Raw genomic sequence first — 21354 nt, 5'->3', positions numbered from 1 at the left:
TCCGAATTCCGGAATTTTTCCGAATTCCGGATTTTTTCCGAAATCCGGAATTTTTCCGAAATCCGGATTTTTTCCGAAATCCGGATTTTTTCTAAATTCCGGATTTTTTCCGAATTCCGGATTTTTTCCGAAATCCGGATTTTTTCTAAATTCCGGAATTTTTCCGAATTCCGGAATTTTTCCGAAATCCGGATTTTTTCTAAATTCCGGAATTTTTCCGAATTCCGGAATTTTTCCGAAATCCGGAATTTTTCCGAAATCCGGAATTTTTCCGAAATCCGGAATTTTTCCGAATTCCGGAATTTTTCCGAAATCCGGATTTTTTCTAAATTCCGGAATTTTTCCGAATTCCGGATTTTTTCCGAAATCCGGAATTTTTCCGAATTCCGGAATTTTCCGATTTTACTTTCCGGATTCCGGAAAGTAAAAATTCCGGAATTGGCCATCCCTATCAGCAGCTTATTGGCATCAACAACTTGACAGAAACAAGTGAGCTACGAATAATACAAGGTACGGTCAATACATTGCATAATAATTATATACACAGTTTATACATAAAATCATAAAAGAAACACGCTAAATGCATCATGCTATATGAATATAAAAATAAAAACAAACATATAGTATCTGCAATTTAAAAAAAAAATACATGCATAAAGATTACATGCGAAAAATTACATGCATACATAGTAAAATTACATACATTAACATAAAAATCAATTACATAAATACGAAAAGACAGACACTAATACAAATAAAAGAAAAAAAATATATACACGCATATTAAAGGCACCCTCTCGAGGAAAAAGTAAAAACTTTAAAAAAGTTTAAAGAATTGATGACGAACAATTAGAAATTCAGATTGTAATAGATCTAAAATAGAACGAAATTTATTAGCTGTCTCAATACAGATATAAATAGAAGATTTGGCAAATAGCATAGTTCAAACAAAAGCAGTAAATTTCCTGGTTCTACAATAAGGAACTCTTAACGAAATTAAACCATCTAAATAAAAAAAAGTTCCATGTAAGAATTTTAGATCGAAAAGACTGCGTGTGTCACCAAGGGTTAATAAGCTTAAATCCTCGCGTATAGCACTTAAGCTCATATTAGAATATTGCTTTAATTTCCATTTTAACAACGCAAGAAAATTATTTTGAATAGATTCAATAGAGTTTGCAAAATATTTGGGTTCACAATTCCAAATAAAAGTTACATATTAAAAGTGAGACCGTACCTTAATAATACTACTACTACTACTACTACTACTACTACTACTACTACTACTACTACTACTACTAATAATAATAATAATAATAATAATAATAATAATAATAATAATAATAATTTCACAGACACTAAATCAATTGTAAAAACAGCTTATCGCTATCTATTACCGTTTTGTTCTTCAGCGAAAAACGTTGAAACCGGAAATGGTCAATTTCAACCACTTCCGGTCTGCATATGAGATTAACGGAAGAGATGCAATCTATTATTGACATGATAAATCGATTCCAAAAAAACTGCTATTCGATATTTCTTACATTTTTGTCGACAGACGAACGGACACAGACTTGCGATACTTATGTTGCCATGGGAGACCCGGGTTCGATTCCCGGCGGGAGCTCATGTGATTCGGATTGCACGTTAATCAGTAGGACCCCGTCTCATATAGCCTCGCTGCTGAACAGGACGTTAAACTGTCACTGTCTGGCTGACACTTATGCATAGCATCGTTTGGAAGTCAAATGATGCAGCGGTTTTGACTTGTAGAATAGCACTCTGTAGTTCGTGGGCTCATATATTTGTAAACCTTTTGGGTCCTCGTCTGGTGCCGCGAATTGCTCTATGTGGTAACATCGCAGATAAAGAACCATAGATTAGACCTACCAAACCATCAAATAATTACATCGAGTTTCTTGCCAGATGACAGCTAAAGTCAATAAACGTTAACACCAGAACTACTTATTACCTTAACAATTGATGTAACTGATGGATTTATAGTGCAATTCTAATGGTTCCTAGTTACTATGCGATGCTGCCACATAGTGAAATTTCGATTGCTCATAGCGACCGAAGAAGACCCCGGAGGGCATTCCATCATGTAACATTTTCGTCTTATTTTGACCTGTAGAATACTGCTCTGTGTGTGACGACGTGGATCGTCGCGAATATGTGGGTCACTTGTTATTATGGATTATTTAGGAAATAGATGGCGCCATCTTTGATTAATATGGAGACTTGCGACCTTATTCTCCCTTCACCCTTTTTTATCCTACCTTTTTGGTCTCAAAATCAGGTTTGTGTTGTAGTAAGAAAATATATATGAAGATCTGGTACCAGCTGGTAAGGTAATATGACGAGGTCCTCGTGATGTAAAATCCGGATTGTGATTGGTTGGTTTTGAACCCGGAATGGAAGCCATGGATCAACTGACGTAGATCGTCAGTTGGTCACTCTTCGAGGTACGTAGTGTTTCTTTTTCAAATCTGTTAAATTAAATTATTGTTTTTTGTGAAAATTGGTGTAAATGTATCATCAGAAATTTCGTGAGTATACTCATAATGGTATTTGAAAAATGATAAATACTTCTGATTTGTCTTATTTAGTCTCGAGCAAGTGCAAAATATTGCTGATTGAAAAGTTAGATTACTGAAAAGACGAAACATAGTGGTTGGTGTAGGCCATGTTGGAATGGCGACTTTTTTTTTTTTTTTTTTTTTAATGTGTGCTAGGCTGTTTTTCCATCAGAAAACAGTAAGATTGTTTGTTCTTCTTATTACTATTAATATCGAACTGTTAATATTTTGTGTACTATTTGTTTTTTTTTTTATTTTTTATTATTATTACTTTTTTTTCTTTTTGTTATAATAAATTGTTTATCCTTGTTAAAATTGAAATAGTAGGTTTTGTCATTGCTAATTAACTTCCTTGAAACAACTGAGAATTTTTGCTTGCATTTTTCGTAAAATTAATGGTGAGAGTTATACCTATACATATTCTGGGTGCGCTACGCGGCCTTTTAATACAGTACCGGCGAAAGCTCTCCTCGCTTTTTTCAGGATTATTTCCCTGGTGGGCGGGTCTGTATTTGAATGTTTAGATGTGTGATATTCTTTTTCATTCTATTCAAGTATGGATTTTGGCCCGGGGTGGTCATTCTGAAAAAGAAGGGGGATTAAGGGTGTTTTTCGTTACAGAAGAGTGACCAACTCCGTTAAAATACTCTCACTTATTAAATTTAAATTTAAATTCAGTTGTTTACTTTCATGTTAATGGCATATAAAGTCAGTGCTGTGCATGTAATTACTTGCTCGTATATATTATTTGGGTACCTTGTAGGAAGTCTTTGTACGGCAATTCAAGGAATTGGTTCCGGGGATCGAACCCATACTATCTGGTATATAAGTATAGAATCGTATCCAAAAATAAAAACAATGGCTGTAGGTGGGGATTCTAGTTTCTTTCTTGATGAAGAGTTTATAGACGAAATTCCTGTGGATGTTAATGCATTTTTGAATATGACTATAGAAGAAAAGCAATCGAAAATATTTTCTATGAATGAAAGTGATGCTAAGAAACTGCTGTTGTCCATAACAACTGCTAACAGCAAGTCTGCACCTGTTGGTTCGAGTGTTGTAGTAGGTCAAGGTAGAGGCACTGATAACACAACCACACAGCCGGATGGTAGTGTGTGTGTGCAAACAGCTGGCAGTCAGCCAGGTCATTTACCTTTTAGCTCGGTGAACGAAGAAGCTAGAGCTGAAACTCTATCTGGATTGACACAAAATAGTTGTTTTAATAAGATGGAACAATCATCAGCATTTTTGGTTTTACGTTCATTCATGGAATCATTAGAGAATTGTGATGGTACGGATCCCTTAAAATTGTATCAATTTATTCAAAAGATTGATGAGTTTTGTAATATTGAGCGTTTTCCTTTTTCTGCGGTTTTGTATTCATTGCGTGGGAAAGTTACGGGTCCACTGCAGGAAATTCTGAACGAGCTGCCACATACATGTAAAAGCTGGGATCTTGCACGTGACTTTGTTTTTCATAATTTATTATCAGAATGTGCTATTCAGAGAATAATAGTAGAATATATGTATCGCCATCAAGAAAATAACGAGGATTTAAAAGCTTTTGTAAAGCGTGTAACCACTGTTGATAAACTTTTGAAGTTGCGTTGTGGGGACGAAAAGCTGATTAGTTTTATTACCAGTGGCGTTCTTCCGAACATAAGGGAGCGGTTGTTTTACCAAAGAAAACCCCAGACAATAGATGAACTTAATAAACTAGTTAGTGAATACAGATATCATGAACTTTATATGAAGCAGTTTAGTTATAAAGCGACGTCCCAAACAGGGTTGCCAGATGCTCCGGTAAGGAGTGACTTTAAGAATTCTCGTAGAACTATAAGCTGTTACAAGTGTCAGGGTCCACATCCAGTGAGACTATGCCCAGAAAACAAAAGTTCGAAAACATTTTCTTCTTTTTCAAATAAGATTAATAGGAACTTAAATCGTTTAAATAAAAAAGATGATGCAGCGTGTATTGAAGTTAAAGTATGTGGAACTGCAGTGAATAGTTGTTTAGATAGTGGGTGTGTGACTAATCTTTTGAATTTGGAGCTTTTCAATAAAATTAAAAACTCTAGTGATGTGCAAGTAAATTATAAAGAGTGTTTTAAAGGAAAGACTATAAATAACGAATCTATGGTGTTGAGACCTTCAGTTTTGATTCCATTTACGGTGAATGATTACACCTTTAAATGCAAACTGTTTTTGTTTAAAGAATTGGAATTTCCCATTTTGATGGGACTAGACTGTTTTCGTCAGGAAGGAGTTTTAGTGGATTTCAATGAATCTAAGGTTGTTTTTAGCAAAGGAAATGTTACAACCCCTCTTGTTGACTTCCCCTCCCCCTCATCTTTCCAAACGAATTCTTCTGCGGCTTCTTGTCATTCCAGGGGTCCTGGCGACGGAGGGTCATCCGCTAGGCTATTTTTGGGAGATCTCTCTAGTCCCGATGGTACGCCCTGGAGCAAAAGAAAGAATAAACGTGGAGTAAATAGGCAATTGATCTTCGCTCGCTCGAGTTTTCCTGAAACTACTGCTGATAGGGAGAGCGACACTGGAACTTCGTCTGGTGGTCCAAGGATGTTTGGTAATGGAGAGGAAAAGAACAGGTTTGACAAAAAGCATTCATTCCAGAAGAAACAACATAAAAAAGTAAATGGTAGGAGAAACAATAAACATTCGGTTGAGAAAATAAAAGAGAATTCCAGCTTTAATTCTAATCGAAAAAGTGTCGCGGATATAGGTGGCTCTGTTAGTTCTATGTCAATAGAGGGAGAAAAACAGTGTGTTAATGATGATGTAACGTCTTGTTATAGTAAAGAAGATTATAATTCTTCTGATGTTTTGGGTCAGGAAGGGGATCCGTTACTATTAGCATTTAACAAATGTAAAAGCGATAAGTGGGAAATTAGTACAGATGAAAAGGTTAAGATTTTGAACGGTATTGATGAGGATATGGTGAAACAAGATCCTACTTTGGTTCAGTATGTAGAATATTTATTAGATAAATATGCGAATGTCATTACCCACCGAATTGGTACTATCAGTGACTTTGAATACACTATTCAATTAAAGTCCGATGAAGTAGTTCGGGAGCGCCAATATCCTTTTTCGAAAAGTCAGCAACAAGAGTTATCGAACTTAATTGAACAATTATTAGAAAATGGTGTGATACAACCTTCTAAGTCTGAATATAGATCTCCGTGCTTCCTGGTGCGTAATAAAGATGGGTCACCTCGATTAGTAGTCAACTACTCTAAACTGAATCGGCTCATTTGTGGGGACGGCTTGCCATGTCCTAATATAGAGGAATGTATTAGTTCGCTCGCTAAAGCTAAATATGTAAGCAAGATAGATGGAAAAAAAGCTTTTTTCCAGTTACAGTTGACTCCCGATAGCCGTAAGCTCACAGCATTCGCCGTACAGGATAAATTATATGAATATTTGCGAATCCCCATGGGTATTTGTGTCGGAGTACAAGCACTTATGAGGGCCTTGGATGATATCCTGGGAGACCTACGTGGGCGCGGGGTAGAATACTATGCAGATGACATTGTGATCTTTGGTTCTACAATCCAAGAACATAATCGGTTATTAGAAGAAGTCTTATCGCGTTTTGCGAAAAGGGGCTTAACCATCTCACCAGATAAATGCTTACTTTTGAGAAGTAGTATAGAATTTTTGGGGTTTCTTATTAAAGATGGTGAGATATCTATGTTGCCAGATAGGTTGCAAGCTATACAGGATCTCCGTCCGCCTGTAAATCGTCGGGGGTTGTGTAAAATGTTAGGATTTTTAAATTTCTACGCTAAATTCTGCGATAATTATGCAGGTATCGTAGAGCCGATGAATCGATTAAGATCTCCGAAGGTGAAGTTTGAGTGGGGTCCGTTACAGGATGAGAGTCTTGCACAAATAAAAGAGGCTTTTTCTGAAAAAATTATTTTGCGAATTCCGGACATGAGTAAGCGCTTTTACTTACATACCGATGCTACTTTACGTTGCCAAGCGGCTATTTTGTCACAAAAGGATGAGCAAGGTTTATTGCGTCCTGTATGGTTCTACAGTAAAACTTTGAAACCAGCTGATTTTAATCGCACTATTTTTCAACTTGAACTTCTTGCTATATATAATGCGGTAATGAGATTTCGCCCGTTTTTATGTTCGGAGTTTACTATTTTCACGGATAATAGTGCCTTGGTTAATATGCTGCGAAACCCTAAGAACTTAGGAAGATATGCCAATATTGTACAGAACTTATTTGAGTTCAGATTTAAAATAGTGCATGTCTCGTCTTATAAGAACTATCAGGTAGATTTTCTTTCAAGGATTTATGAGATAAATCCAAATGATATTGATGTTGATCCTTGTCCTTTTAATGACTCAGAGGGATATATGTATAGTCTGTGGAATTTACCGCTAGCACATGAGGACATTAAACAGTATCAGCAATCAGAGGCAGATACTAAGGATATTTATGAGATGGTAAAGAGCCATGGCGGAGAGCATGAACAATATAAGTTAATGAGAGATACTTTATACATAAAAACCAAGGCCAAGGTGTCGCCTTATAAAATACTCGTCCCACGTATTTTGAGACCTCTACTACTAAGCTATTATCATACTTTATTGCCCAATGGCGGGCACTTAGGTTTGTTGAAGGTATACAAAAAGATTTGTAGATATTTTTCTTGGCCAAATATATTCAACGAAGTGCGGGACTTCGTTCGCTCGTGCCATGAGTGTCAATTAGTAAAGGCACGGAATACTCTTCCGCAAGGACAACTAATTTCGGAATATTGTAAGGAAGTTAACGCCCACTATTACGCAGATTTAGCGGGGCCGTTGCCGTCTAGTTTCGGGTATCAATATGTCCTTCTGTGCTTAGATAATGCGAGTCGTTATTTACATTTAGTTCCCTTACGCAATGCTACTAGTAAGTTAGTAGTTAAGGCGCTATATGATATTTTCTGTAAATATGGATTTATTAGAGCTATTTCCACGGACCGGGGCCCTTGTTTTTCATCGGCCTACTTCAAACAATTTTTGTTTGGTAATGGGATAAAGCACATACGCTGTTCTCCGTATTTTCCAGGAGGGAACGCAGTTGAAAAATATGTGAGATTGGTTAAAACGAGCCTTCGGGCATATCTGGATGGTAAGCAGGAGAAATGGGTACGTTTCCTGAATGAGCTCCAATTTTGTCTTAATGCTGCGGAACATGCGGAGCTTAAGTTTAGTCCATTTCGTCTGTTTTTTGGGAGAGAACCGGTGGATACGTTGATGGTAAAGTGGAGTATTACACCTGAGGATTTGGAGGGTCCTAATAATGCCCAAATATGGGAGCAAGCTTTCGTTAATATGGATAAAGCATGGGAAGCAAGGCGTCGGTTGTATAATAAGCGGATGCTTCCAGTCACGTTTGCTGTCGGAGACAGGGTGTTGGTGAAGTCTCAGTTAAAATCTTCCTTGAAAGATAACGTAACAAAGTCATTGATGCCACAGTGGTGGGGGCCAATGACAGTCGTATCTAAACCTACTGCCAACACACTTCAATGTAAGACTGAAGATGGTAAGACGGTTGTTACCCATACAAGTTTAGCAAAATTATATAGAGAACATAGAAATGTTAATAACATCAGTGATAATTGAAAGGGATAATGAGAAGTGAGGGTACCAGTTTTGTGTGTATATTTTGTTGTTATTGTTCACCTTCATAATCAATCAATCATCTACTAACACTTTTTCCATCATCATTTCATTTCATCTTCATTGAAAAATGTCTAAGGTACTCCTCAAATTTGGTTAAGATGATTTAATTTGTTCATTTTATTGAAAAATTGGTCAGTAATGAAAAATTTCTTTGGGTAAAATTTTTCATCTATGGAGGGGGATGTGTGACGACGTGGATCGTCGCGAATATGTGGGTCACTTGTTATTATGGATTATTTAGGAAATAGATGGCGCCATCTTTGATTAATATGGAGACTTGCGACCTTATTCTCCCTTCACCCTTTTTTATCCTACCTTTTTGGTCTCAAAATCAGGTTTGTGTTGTAGTAAGAAAATATATATGAAGATCTGGTACCAGCTGGTAAGGTAATATGACGAGGTCCTCGTGATGTAAAATCCGGATTGTGATTGGTTGGTTTTGAACCCGGAATGGAAGCCATGGATCAACTGACGTAGATCGTCAGTTGGTCACTCTTCGAGGTACGTAGTGTTTCTTTTTCAAATCTGTTAAATTAAATTATTGTTTTTTGTGAAAATTGGTGTAAATGTATCATCAGAAATTTCGTGAGTATACTCATAATGGTATTTGAAAAATGATAAATACTTCTGATTTGTCTTATTTAGTCTCGAGCAAGTGCAAAATATTGCTGATTGAAAAGTTAGATTACTGAAAAGACGAAACATAGTGGTTGGTGTAGGCCATGTTGGAATGGCGACTTTTTTTTTTTTTTAATGTGTGCTAGGCTGTTTTTCCATCAGAAAACAGTAAGATTGTTTGTTCTTCTTATTACTATTAATATCGAACTGTTAATATTTTGTGTACTATTTGTTTTTTTTTTATTTTTTATTATTATTACTTTTTTTTCTTTTTGTTATAATAAATTGTTTATCCTTGTTAAAATTGAAATAGTAGGTTTTGTCATTGCTAATTAACTTCCTTGAAACAACTGAGAATTTTTGCTTGCATTTTTCGTAAAATTAATGGTGAGAGTTATACCTATACATATTCTGGGTGCGCTACGCGGCCTTTTAATACAGTACCGGCGAAAGCTCTCCTCGCTTTTTTCAGGATTATTTCCCTGGTGGGCGGGTCTGTATTTGAATGTTTAGATGTGTGATATTCTTTTTCATTCTATTCAAGTATGGATTTTGGCCCGGGGTGGTCATTCTGAAAAAGAAGGGGGATTAAGGGTGTTTTTCGTTACATGTGGTCCGTGGCTGCCATTTTTAGAACATCCATATATATACAATGGAGTCTCGTTAATTCGAACTTGGATAATTCGAACAGAAGTCTATTCCCCTTGAAAACTGTATTGAAAACAATAGTAAAAAGTCGTGGATAAATCGAACTTTTGAACCTATGTTTTGGATAATTCGTAGTAAATACAGTTGAAAACTTTTAATGTTGGACAGATGTAAACAGAGAAATACAGTTTTGACGTGTTTTCAGTTATCCAGATGCAGCCATAGGGAAGAGTAATACAAAAGATAAATAGAAAATCTATGTAGTGATAAGATGAAGGTCAGTTGGGGAAGAAGTAAAGATAGAGAATGTGTGCCAATCTCATCTTGTTTCAGAATTGGTTGAAAATTTAAGATGAATTATTGATAAAGTCAACCAAATGTTATTAATATCGTATACCACGCAATACATGAAATTCAAGATTTATTGACCGTACAAAAACAATCAAATTTAAGCAAATGTGGTTCACGACTTCATGAAAGTGAGAACAGAATATCAAATTGTTACTGGTTTTAATTGTTTGGGCTATTCAATGTATTTGTAGTGTTGTACGTAAATATATTTTCCATTGTATACGTAGTTTCAATTATGTGGAGTCAATGTCGTTCGTTAATTTGCGGTATTCGATCACGCAAATAATAAGCTGCTTTAAAGGTATAGTCTAGACCATAAGAATATGTTTTTTTATACACAGTACTTTGGTTTGAAAATGAATGTTGTTGGATAATTCGAAGTTTTTTCGTGTCCCCTTGGACTTCGAATTAAAAAGAGTCCACTATATATATATATATATATATATATATATATATATATATATATATATATGGAAATAAAATTTTGCCTTTTCTGATATTGATCAGGATATTTGGTGACCCAAATGACTGGAGTTAGGATATTTGAAGTTATACTGTCCTGTTTGTGAACACTTAGTATTTTTATGCTGAGCTGATAAAAAATACATCATTTTAATTTCATTGCCAGCGCATACTGTGTATGTTACTGAAATCTAGAGAAACGGAAATTACACCACATTACTCATGTGAAACAATTCCAAATTCCTGTTAAATTTCGTTTAGATACGATTCTGTATCAACACTAATGTTCTGAATCAATTCCCTGTGATTCTAGTAAGAGGCATTCCCATGGGAGGGAGAATCGTGAAATAACTTTTCTCTCTCTCTCTCTAGAAGCACCAAGGTTGTTTACCCAGTGCCGCAACCTTGTTAACAACAAGTGGATCTGTACACATCCCGATGTAAATTAAGTTTCAGTTACTCACCGCTACGATCATTATGAAGTTGTCCAGGAAGCCAAATCCAATAAAGGGGAGTGCGTTGTGAAACGCCACTGCAACGAAAAAAATAAATAATGTTAGTTGAAGGGTAAAAGAAATCCTTGAAAGAGTTTGTTTGGCATCATCTATATTAATATTATTGAAACGGAAATAGAAAAAAAAATGACATGAAAATCCAGATATAGAAAATTATTATGGATAACAAACACAGTAAATTATTGTACTGAAGTACAAATGTACAGGATGTTCCAAAAGTCATAACACTATTCATGAGAACAAGTCAAAAGTATATATTCTACGTAAAGAAAACCGGTTTCGTCTCTGAGCTATGAGTTTCGCAACAATATATGAGTAAATGCGTACAGTACAAAAAATATAATGACTTGTATAATGTGATAGGGAGATTTTAGGAAAATCTAGCTGAACCTACGCTCTCAATACAGCGCATCATTAACATAAGAGCATGAATCTCCTTGTCATTCCTCATATCTGTAAATGTCCCTTTACAGACACAAGTGAAAGACATTTTGATAAAAATCGGCAAGGGGTAGCACAAAGGGGAGATTTTTCCGATTATTGTTTCAATATCTTGCACCGTTTGCACGACTGACCCTATTTCCGGTTGAAGTTTGTATGTATGACCAGTGTTTTCTTTCTTTTTGCATGCAGTAAGCACAATTAATTATAATATCAGTGATATATAGTGTACATTTGGCAAAACATTCCAAACTATAAAGATTCATCTTAGACTGGAGAAATTGTTACCTTTTTTTTCATTATCATTTGGTCATGATACAAACGCCTGAAAGATATACAACCACTGTATCCGAATATGTTGTGTTGGAATGTATAACTTATAGGGTATACTGCTTTACTTTTCTAATATTTCAACACTTCCAGTCTATCCCTTGTAACGTCCCACAATCCCTATAAACTATTACACCATAAAAAATGTAATAAAGAAATAACGGTCATGTTTTTTTTAAATATTCAATTAGAACTAAACAATTACACAAAATTTGCAATCGATCAGTGAAAATGGCATCTTTCTACAGCCCATGATTCCTGAGAACTCACTGTCGAAAGGATTGGTCATAAACATATAAACCTAACATTTTAATACATAGATACGTGATTATTCAATAATGTCTAACATTGTAATTTAAAATGTTATGAACTACGCGAGGAGTTTTGAATGCTGTGTCTTGCGTTCTTATGTAACAACAAGAATACATAGAACGGGTCCTACTATTAACAGGCCTACGACCCACGACCGGGGTTTGATCGCTAACACTCTCGCTTTTGGTGCGCGCGGGACCATGGTTCGATTCCCAGTGAGGATACTCGGTCGAAAAGGTGTAACAGTTTTTTTTCAATCCAGCCATCATGAGTGAGGTTTCTCGTCATTCACATCAGGTAAATGTCGGGATGGTATCTCACATAATAGTCCTAAGCTTGCTTCCTTTCTTCCCCATTTCTTTCTTTCTCTCCAATCCCCTGGGCAGTGGGATCGGCAAGGAACATCATCCCTCATATGGGTGATGGACTAACCATAGCATAGATGCTGAAAGCCCAGAAATCTAATTCGTAATCCCAATCCTATGACCGGGGTTTGAATCCGGTGCTGTTGGCGACTGCACACTTTATTATGCTGACAAATTCTCACATAATTGTCTATTCCCCACTATACTATCTCGCCTTCTGCTGAGCAAGATCTTTTTTTTTTATGTTGATGTATCAGGGACATCTATCCTCCATGGTTAATATCTCCCTAATTTCTCCTGGTGTGTCACCCACCAAAAAACCTCCTTTAAGTTCGAACTATTTCTAGAAGAGAACAGCGAGATTATTGGATATTAGAAAGAAAAGACGAATTGTACATATGGAAGCTTCAGTTATTAGCAATATACGCAGTTAAAATGAAATCTTTGAGTTTTACGTCCCACGGATATGCCCGGCAGGCTAAAGGAGACGGTGAAGATGAGAAATGATTGAAATGGTGGAATGAATAGTGGGAGGAAAACGGGAGAACCCCAAGGAAACCCACGCACACGGTATTTGTCCACCACAAAGTTCACTTGGCGCGAGCTGAAATCGAACCAGGAACCCCATGCACCAGAGGTGAACGCTCTACCACTGAGCCACCGCGGCCCACATGTATACGCAGTTAATATTTTGATAGAATATGTGGAGTTTATGTTGCTTTAGATTTTTTACTCGAATTAATTATTCCTCTAATTCACAAAAAATATGAACAAATTGATTGTAATGATAATTATCGAGGCATTTCTCTTTTGTTAACATCATATAAAAATCCTCTCAAACATTCTATTAGCATGATTGACTCCATATGCAGATGAAATTATTAGAGATTGTCAGTGCGCATTTAGGCGAAATCGATGCCAGGTATTTACCAACTATCGACCAGATATTTACCTTTTACTCGAAAAGAAACGGGAATACAACATCTCGATACACCAAGTCAAGAAATCAGATGAAAAAAAAATCCACTTCTAACCGCAAAATAAATTAAGACCGGAATATTAATACACTACATTGCATTATTTCCGGCACAAAAAGAATGTAAATTTCCGTTAGAAATGAAGTCCTTAGACACACCACCACCAGCGGGCGCCACACCACTGCCAACCCATACATCTGACGTGTTGCCAACTACAGGTGTTTCCATTTTTCTGATCACCATCTGTATATACATATTGACAGTACAGCTTTCATAGTTGAAATCAGCTCTATTTTATTATTATCAATTTTGTATTGCTAAACTGATATATGAATTTTCCTTGAATATGATACTACTTTGGTTCTGTTCATGTTGAGAGTTAATAGATTGTTTTTAGATCATCGATTTGTTGAAATAATATCTGCCTATAACATTAGATTATCATGGTAACTTTAAACTTACAATAAAATCTTATAATCGCGAACACATAATATAAAAGAACAACTCAAAGAATTACCAATATCATTCACATACATAATAACGATGGACCTAACCTGGATCCTTGAGGGACGCCATAAGAAAATACTATGCATAGATGATTTACAACCCACTTATACAACTCAAGAAATAAGAAACAAGCAAAGGTATCAAAAACTTAAAATGTCAAAGAAAAAAGGGAATTTTTAAAAAAGAATATGATGAGAAGCCTTATCGAAAGCTTTAGTAAAATCAAAGTAGACTTTGTCCAATTAATGTCTATTGTTCACCATAGGAGTAACAAAAGTAAGAAACTTCTTTAGATTCAATTCGGTTCATTTATCCTTTATGAAACTGTATTATTTTGTATTTGTAGACTGAAACTGTAGGTATTATTTTGTGTTTCTGACAAGAAATTTCCATGGAGCTTCTAAGTTTAATTCTAAGTTAATATTGTATGACTTTCAACTTGTGACAATAAATTTACATAGAGTGTTTCTACAGACGAATCGTCATGATGAGATGACAAATGAAAAAAAAATCTAACCTTTTCAAATCATAGATTTTGCATTTTTGTCACATTTTTTTCTTTAATTTGAGTGCTACCATCTGTAACAAACTAAATGATTGTCACCATTTTCGGGTACAAAAATGATGCGGTTGACAAGATGACTTTCTCCCTTCCGCCTCTGTTCCCATTTCTAGATTTGCTGCTTCAGCGACCTTACAAAACCGTGTGTAAGTCACGGATGGTGTCACAGGTGCTGACATGAATTGGAAGTGCGTGAAGCGGGGATTGTGTTTGTTCCCTTGTCACGCAGAACTAAAGTTCCCGCTTGCTGTGGTTTCCCCCCACAAATGAAGACCAATCCATCACATTTTTTTCTCATTTTCCAACAGCAGCTAGTTTTTGACGTGTTATAGCGAAACTTTTGTCACAAATAACACAAATATTGTATGTTTGTAGGCAGGTTGGGCGATTTCTGTTTCTTTTTACACATCACAACTGTTATAAGACGTATCAAAATAACTGTCAGTAATTTAACGTGTGATCCGAGCTACATGAACTCCCGCTGAGAATCGAGCTCAGAACTTCCTAATCAAAGATGGGAAACAATTTAACAGAAACGAAGTATTTCGTGTTCTGATAGACTGAATACGAATAATCACATCCGATAAATTTATGCGGATTAGTGTTGCCGACGAGACGAAACGAGAAACAAGGTTTTTCTCGTCTTATCTCGATTCTCGAGAAATTCTTTCTTGTTTCGTTTCGATTCTCGGAAAGTTTTCTCGGCTCGGCTCACTTTGTAAATTTATGTATACATTTTTTCCTAATTTCATCTACAAGTTATCCCTGTTATCAAAATACTTCCGCGCTACGAGAGGTCCAGTAGGGTGTGATATAACAACATTTACTCGATATATATTGTTGGAATATACTGTGTAGTGACTTGAATATTTTTAAACGTTGATAAATCCTCTTCATTGTATTCGTACAATCATTTCATCAATTTATAATTTTCATATCACGAATACTGTAACTAACTGACTTTATGGTCTCTGGAACCCGAAATTTCAATGCCACGTTCATAAAAGCTCTCCATTGACTTCCGCTCTTAGCCAACTGGATACAATTTCTATATTTGTATACTTATTACAATTTTGTTTCGGGGATGTCTTTGCTAACTTTATTCCTGGAAATGTAAAAGTTCTGCAAGATATTCTACAAGATATTCCATTCTGTGATTTAAAATAGTTTATTGAGTTTCGGTGGGGGTCTAAGACGGAAGCCCCCCTTAAATAAGCCACTGCTTGCCCACCTTCGCTTCCTAAATTTGATTACTCCAAGAATGTTTGATAAACGGTATACATCATGCAGTTCCTCGTTATGTAGTTTCCGCCATTCCCTATTCCCATTCCTCTTGGATCTGAATATCGTTTCAGGATCTTATTCTCAAATACTTTCAATCTACGTTCTTCAATCAAGGCACGATTGTCGTTTTATACAGGGTGTTTCAAAACAACATCGACAACATCTGGAAGGTGATTCCTGACACGAAAATAAGACGAAAAGTATAAACCAACCTGGGTGCACAAATGCTTCCTTTCGGAGTTCTAGGCTGCCGAAAACATGAAAAAAATGAACTTTAAAGGTCCATAGCTCCAAAACTATGGGACCTACTGTAGTCGGGGCAAGACTTCACTTAGGAACTCTATCCAAAAATACATATTTCAGAATCCAAAGGTACTCATGCAACAAGTTTTATACAGACAGTTTGTTTACTGTAATTTGAAGTATTCACCAACTACCTCTATAAAAATTGTTATGGAAGTTTCAGAATTCTGAAGCATGTATTTTTTGATAAAGCACATATTAGTTCCTAAGTGAAGTCTTCACCCAGCTACGGTAGACCCCAAAGCATTGGAGCTATGGACCCTTACAGTTCATATTTTCATGTTTTCGGCAAAGGATGTATTTGTGCACCCACGTTGGTCTATACTTTTCGTCTTATTTTGGTGTCAGGAATCACCTCCCAAACGTTGTCGGTGTTCTTTTGAAACACTCTGTATATTTAAAGCTTGTTACAACCAAATTTCAGATCTAAGACGGATGAACTTTTGCTGCCCAGAGACTTTAGAAATTTCTCGTTTCGCCTCGAAAGCGAGACGAGAATTGTCATGTGTCTCGTCTCATCTCGAATTTAAAAATGTTACTTCTCGTCTCCAGTATCTAGGTAATTCAAAGCGGCTAGTATTCGGAAAGCGAACTGTTATAATATATAAATGATGAATAACATTCAGATAGTACCCAGAAGACATAGAATTTAAACGATTGATGTGAAATTACCTACTGGATGGCCAATACAACCAAGACAACAAATAAACAAGATTGGATTTGATCAATTTGGGATTAACGTTGCTTTTAAGCACCAGGGCTATATAAGAGGGTTCCTACAGTTTTAAAGTGATATCCATACAATTATTCGGGTTTGTCTCCGAGCCAAGAACCCCAATGTGAATCGAATTCGGGGACCCCAGTGCAGAGACAGCACGCACATAGAACAAATTACTGAGACATTAGTTGACAAATAACACCAGACATTACCAACAGCATTCACTTAACGGATGTTAAATAATATCTGGATTAGGTCTAATAACAATACTCTTATAACACATAACAGAACGGATCTCAGATCCATTACCGAATGTACGAAAATCGTCCGTTAACCGAAATGCGGATGCTATCTCGCATTTGATATTCGTTACATTCATTCATTACAAACACAGTAGTATGTATATCGGCTTTTCGTACGATTGCGAATGTTGTCAAAACTAGGCACGGTCACGGAATTAGCATATTAATTCCTTATTTTGGTACGCAGAAAAATTATCACACACAGTGCAAATATCAAATTTCTACATCCATTGCTTGTCATAGTACACTCATGTCCAAAATTATTGTCGCATGTCTATATATTGCTGTTGTAGGAATATAAATTGATAACAAATTCGCAAGGTATTTCCTATAATGTTATATGTGTATAATCGGCAAAGAGATGTATGTGGTAAATTTCATGTCAAAAGAGCAGTAAATAAGAACAATAAAACGAAAATAAAACTTTCTTGTCCATTTAGCAACATTTTGCTTCATTCATTTTAATTTTCGTATTTATAATTCTTTCCCTATGAAATTTACCACAAATATACATTTCACGATTATTCACATTGTATCAGTATTAAAAGTACCCTGCAAAATCATTATCAAATTATATTCTTACAAGAAGACAGTTATAGATATGCGACAATCATTTTGGACATGAGTGTATATACCTTTAAATATATTGGTATAAAACAATTATGGAAAATTTTAGCATAAGTTGAATATCGTGTATAACTTCCGGGTACTTCGATTCGAGCTTTGATTCAATATTTCCTTAAAGAAAACTAAACACAAACCTTTTATATGTAAGTAAACAAAATAGCTCATAACTGCAGATGCTGTTTGCTTAGGTGTTTATATGATTGTATATCTTACAAACATTTCCATTCGTACAAGTACGTAGTTTAAGGAATCGCGAGTCCTAAGTTTAGCAATATTCTCGTACACAAAATACCTGCATTTATTACAGAACAATTAAAGCAAATTAATGTTTAACACGTCGTGTTGAATTGTCTGCAGCCACTGTCAGCTAAGACAACATACATTACCGTATCTTTCTGACGTAACCATAAAATTTTATACGCTAGCCTTGTTAGCATCTGTCAATACGTTAGTATATGGGACACGTCATAATTTTACGTACTGAATTTTTATACACTGGAGAAGTCTGGCTGGCTTTAACTTTTGGAGTAGAATCCGTGAGTAAAAGTGGCTCAGATGAAAGAGTTTTCGAGAAGTTGGTGTTCTTGTTTATTCGATTCCGCGTCAATACATCTTTTTGTTCTTAGAGGCAAAAAAAAAAAAAATAAATAAATAAATAAATAAAAATAAATAAATAAAACAGTTACTGCTGTTTCCAACTATTGCCAGTTGGTTAAGAATTGTGATTTCAAGAAGTGCGTCATGGTCCAAAACAGGCAGTATCCGAAGGGGTAAAGTCAGCACTATATGCTGGATGTAGCATCAGTTTGATGTCATCAAGGTCCTGAAATTTTAGTTACGTTTTCCGCGCTTAGTGTGGTATTAGGTTATCCTGTTGCAGTATAGCGCGGTTTCGGTTTACCAATGCAGAACATTTTTGGCATAGTGCAGTATATTTCCGCTCCAACTGTTCGTAACGAAGATCGAGGTTGGTGATACGAACTCAAATTGAGTTACCTGCTTCGTAGCTCTACCACACACAGAGCATGACTATATGCTCGAAACGTAACTGTTTGTGATGACCGTTTCTGGAAGTTGGTCCTTGCTAAACCGTTTTTGCACAATAGGAGTTCGAGAATACACCCACTTTTCGACAATCCGTTTCAGAAAACGCACATTACGAGGATGTAGCAGCAGTTGTCGGTATACACCCAATCTCCTCTGCGCCTCAACTCATGTGGCGTAATGCGGAAGGTCCTGATAGTTTTCGTAAACGCGACTCCCACGGTTAACTGGGACATATTGAATTTGTTTAACAATCGTCAGGTACTAGTGGATGGATTATCTTCAATGGCTATCCGCATCACCTTAGAATCTGTTATCCTATACGGGACGGCCGATGTTTAATATTTTTACAACCTCCACAAAATTTCTGGAAACAACGAGTTGCTGTCCTGTTATTCACTGCACCTTCTCCTTTCGCATGGCAAATGTTTCGGGTTCCTGCCACAGCGTTAATGCCGAGTTGAAACTCATACAGTAACTGTTCATGTTATCAGACATTGTTGAGCACTCATCGTTACCGCTACGAAACTCTGAGTGAAGATACTGACGGTGGCGACCTCTATGTTAAATAGTTTGCTTGTCACACTACCACTTAGGCCAGTTTAACCTTGTACTTACGGTTGATCACGGCATATATACGTGCGTGCTGTCTGGGTTATAGAAATATTGCAAGATTTATGACTCATCCTTGACTTATGACTCATTCTTGATTTATGACTCATCCTTTACTTATGACTCATCCTTGACTTATGACACATAAGGTTCCTTTTCTTCGTATATAAAACCTCTTATCTTTATGTAATATTAATCAATTTCTTGCTTTCTTTCTTAGTTGAATACAGTTCAGATTGGTGTTCTTGTAAGGTATAGAAAAGCTTTTAATTTCTTTTTGTTTCTTACTTTTTTTTAAAACGTCACTCTAACAATTATTTCTTATGTTCATAACTTTAAAACAAGGAAATACGCATCGGAGCTAGAGACAAAAATCTTAATTTCCAAAGCCTTGGAGCAAAGGCATGTGAAATTTATTCCGTTAGTGCCGTGCATATGTACATGCTGCGGAAGGGAGTCAACCTCCCTCCCTCTCTAAAATTAATTAACGAGGAAAACTAACCATGTAACAGACTTGAAATCCTGTGAGTTACATGCAGGGAGGAAAAAACTGGGAAAGAGAAGATTTCGTGAAATACGATTAACAAAATCTGAATCGATTATAATAAATTTAAAAAAACTCGAGCACAGATAGCGACAAAATACACTGACATAAACGATGGTGATAGCAAGATGAAACAGATTATGAGACTTTAGCAGTTAAATTAATGGGTGATTAATAACGTTGTAAGTACCTCTATATTTTTAGAAAGCACAGAAGAGAAAGACGGCTAAATAGCATGTTTAAAATTATGAGTGACGATGCTAAAGAATATATTGCAAAGCTAAAGAATTGGCAGGAAGGGAAAATTGAATCTAAAAGCTTACATTGGTTATTGTTCAAGTAGCTTACTGTCTAAAAAAGGATATATCTAAACGGAGATATCTAAACAGAAATTTTTAAGGTAGTTTCATATTTAATAACAATGTTCCCTTACAAGAGAAGAGAGGGAGATTATATATCGAAGTAGAAAATGGTTTATATACCAATCGAAAGCTCTAATGACACCTATTACGAAACTGTAATAAAAATTTTCCGAATGCATATACTGTGCGAGTTATATGAATATACAGGGTGACCAGAAAATCCATTGCCATCTACCAGAAATCGCAAACGGTGACACAGATGCCAAAACAGGAAAACACGTGTTTGATCATTTTAAAAGTACAACGTATCAAAGCAAAAAGTGTTGTCCCAGGGCCACTCGCAGGGTCCAAGGCGGGGTCCAACTCAAAAATTGCAAATAGTAAGGGGATCAAGTAACACATCGGACATGAAAGGGAATTGGAAAGCTATTGGGAAATGAAAAAAGACGGAAGAAGTATCGACTCTCTAAAATTATCTTGTGCAAAAAGGCGGCCGGTCAAAATGTCTGCAAAAACGTCATTGTAAAGTCTATGGCCACCCCAAAAAAACCTGAAACGGTGAGACAGATGTCAAAACGGGAAAACACATGTATCATCATTTCAACAGTATAACGATTGAAAGCAAAAATATTTGTCCCAGGGTCCTCCGCAGGGTCCCAGACGGGGTCTTCCTCAAAATTTTCAAATCGCAAGGAGGATCAAGTACCATATTGTTTGAAAGCTGTTATTACATGAAAGCAGATAGAACAAGTCTGGATGCTCTACGATAATATTGTGCAAACATCTTGCTTTTTAGTTTTTCTGTCTGTAGTTGGGTTTTGTTTTCACTTTAATTATTGTACTCAACGGAAAGAAGGGAAATGCTCCTACTGTGAGATTCTGCTCTTTGGGCCCAGTAATGTCTAAATAAGTAAAGAAATATAATAAAATAAAAGCAAACTAAAAATAAAGAAAAGAAAAGAAATAACTTTGACATCTTTTAAGCATGGAACTGACAAGTTAACATATAATGTACTATAGTGCTACTTATGCTCGTTGTCTGGATTATCAAGTATAAAATAATTCAAACAAAAAATTTTCTTGCACCAGGAACAGCGAATACGTGCAAGTGTCTAACAGTGACAACAAGTGCCGATTGTAAAATGGCAAGCGAATGCGCTCGGAGAACCGAAATAAGGA

At 36.0% G+C, this 21354-nt stretch overlaps 1 protein-coding gene across 1 annotated transcript in view; it reads right to left on the bottom strand.

Moving 5' to 3' along the window:
- Positions 1–21354, bottom strand: part of LOC145675957 (uncharacterized) — a 468482-nt gene that overhangs the window by 105572 nt on the left and 341556 nt on the right. The window contains exon 4 of the mRNA XM_081746774.1: positions 10835–10902. Coding sequence (XP_081602900.1) covers positions 10835–10902 — 68 coding nt within the window. The remainder of the gene's footprint in view (positions 1–10834; positions 10903–21354) is intronic.

This window comes from Thermobia domestica, chromosome 18 (genome assembly GCF_964235325.1).
Source record: "Thermobia domestica chromosome 18, izTheDome1.hap1.1, whole genome shotgun sequence".
Classification (NCBI taxonomy): domain Eukaryota; kingdom Metazoa; phylum Arthropoda; class Insecta; order Zygentoma; family Lepismatidae; genus Thermobia; species Thermobia domestica.
This window is presented reverse-complemented; position numbering and strand designations above follow the sequence as displayed.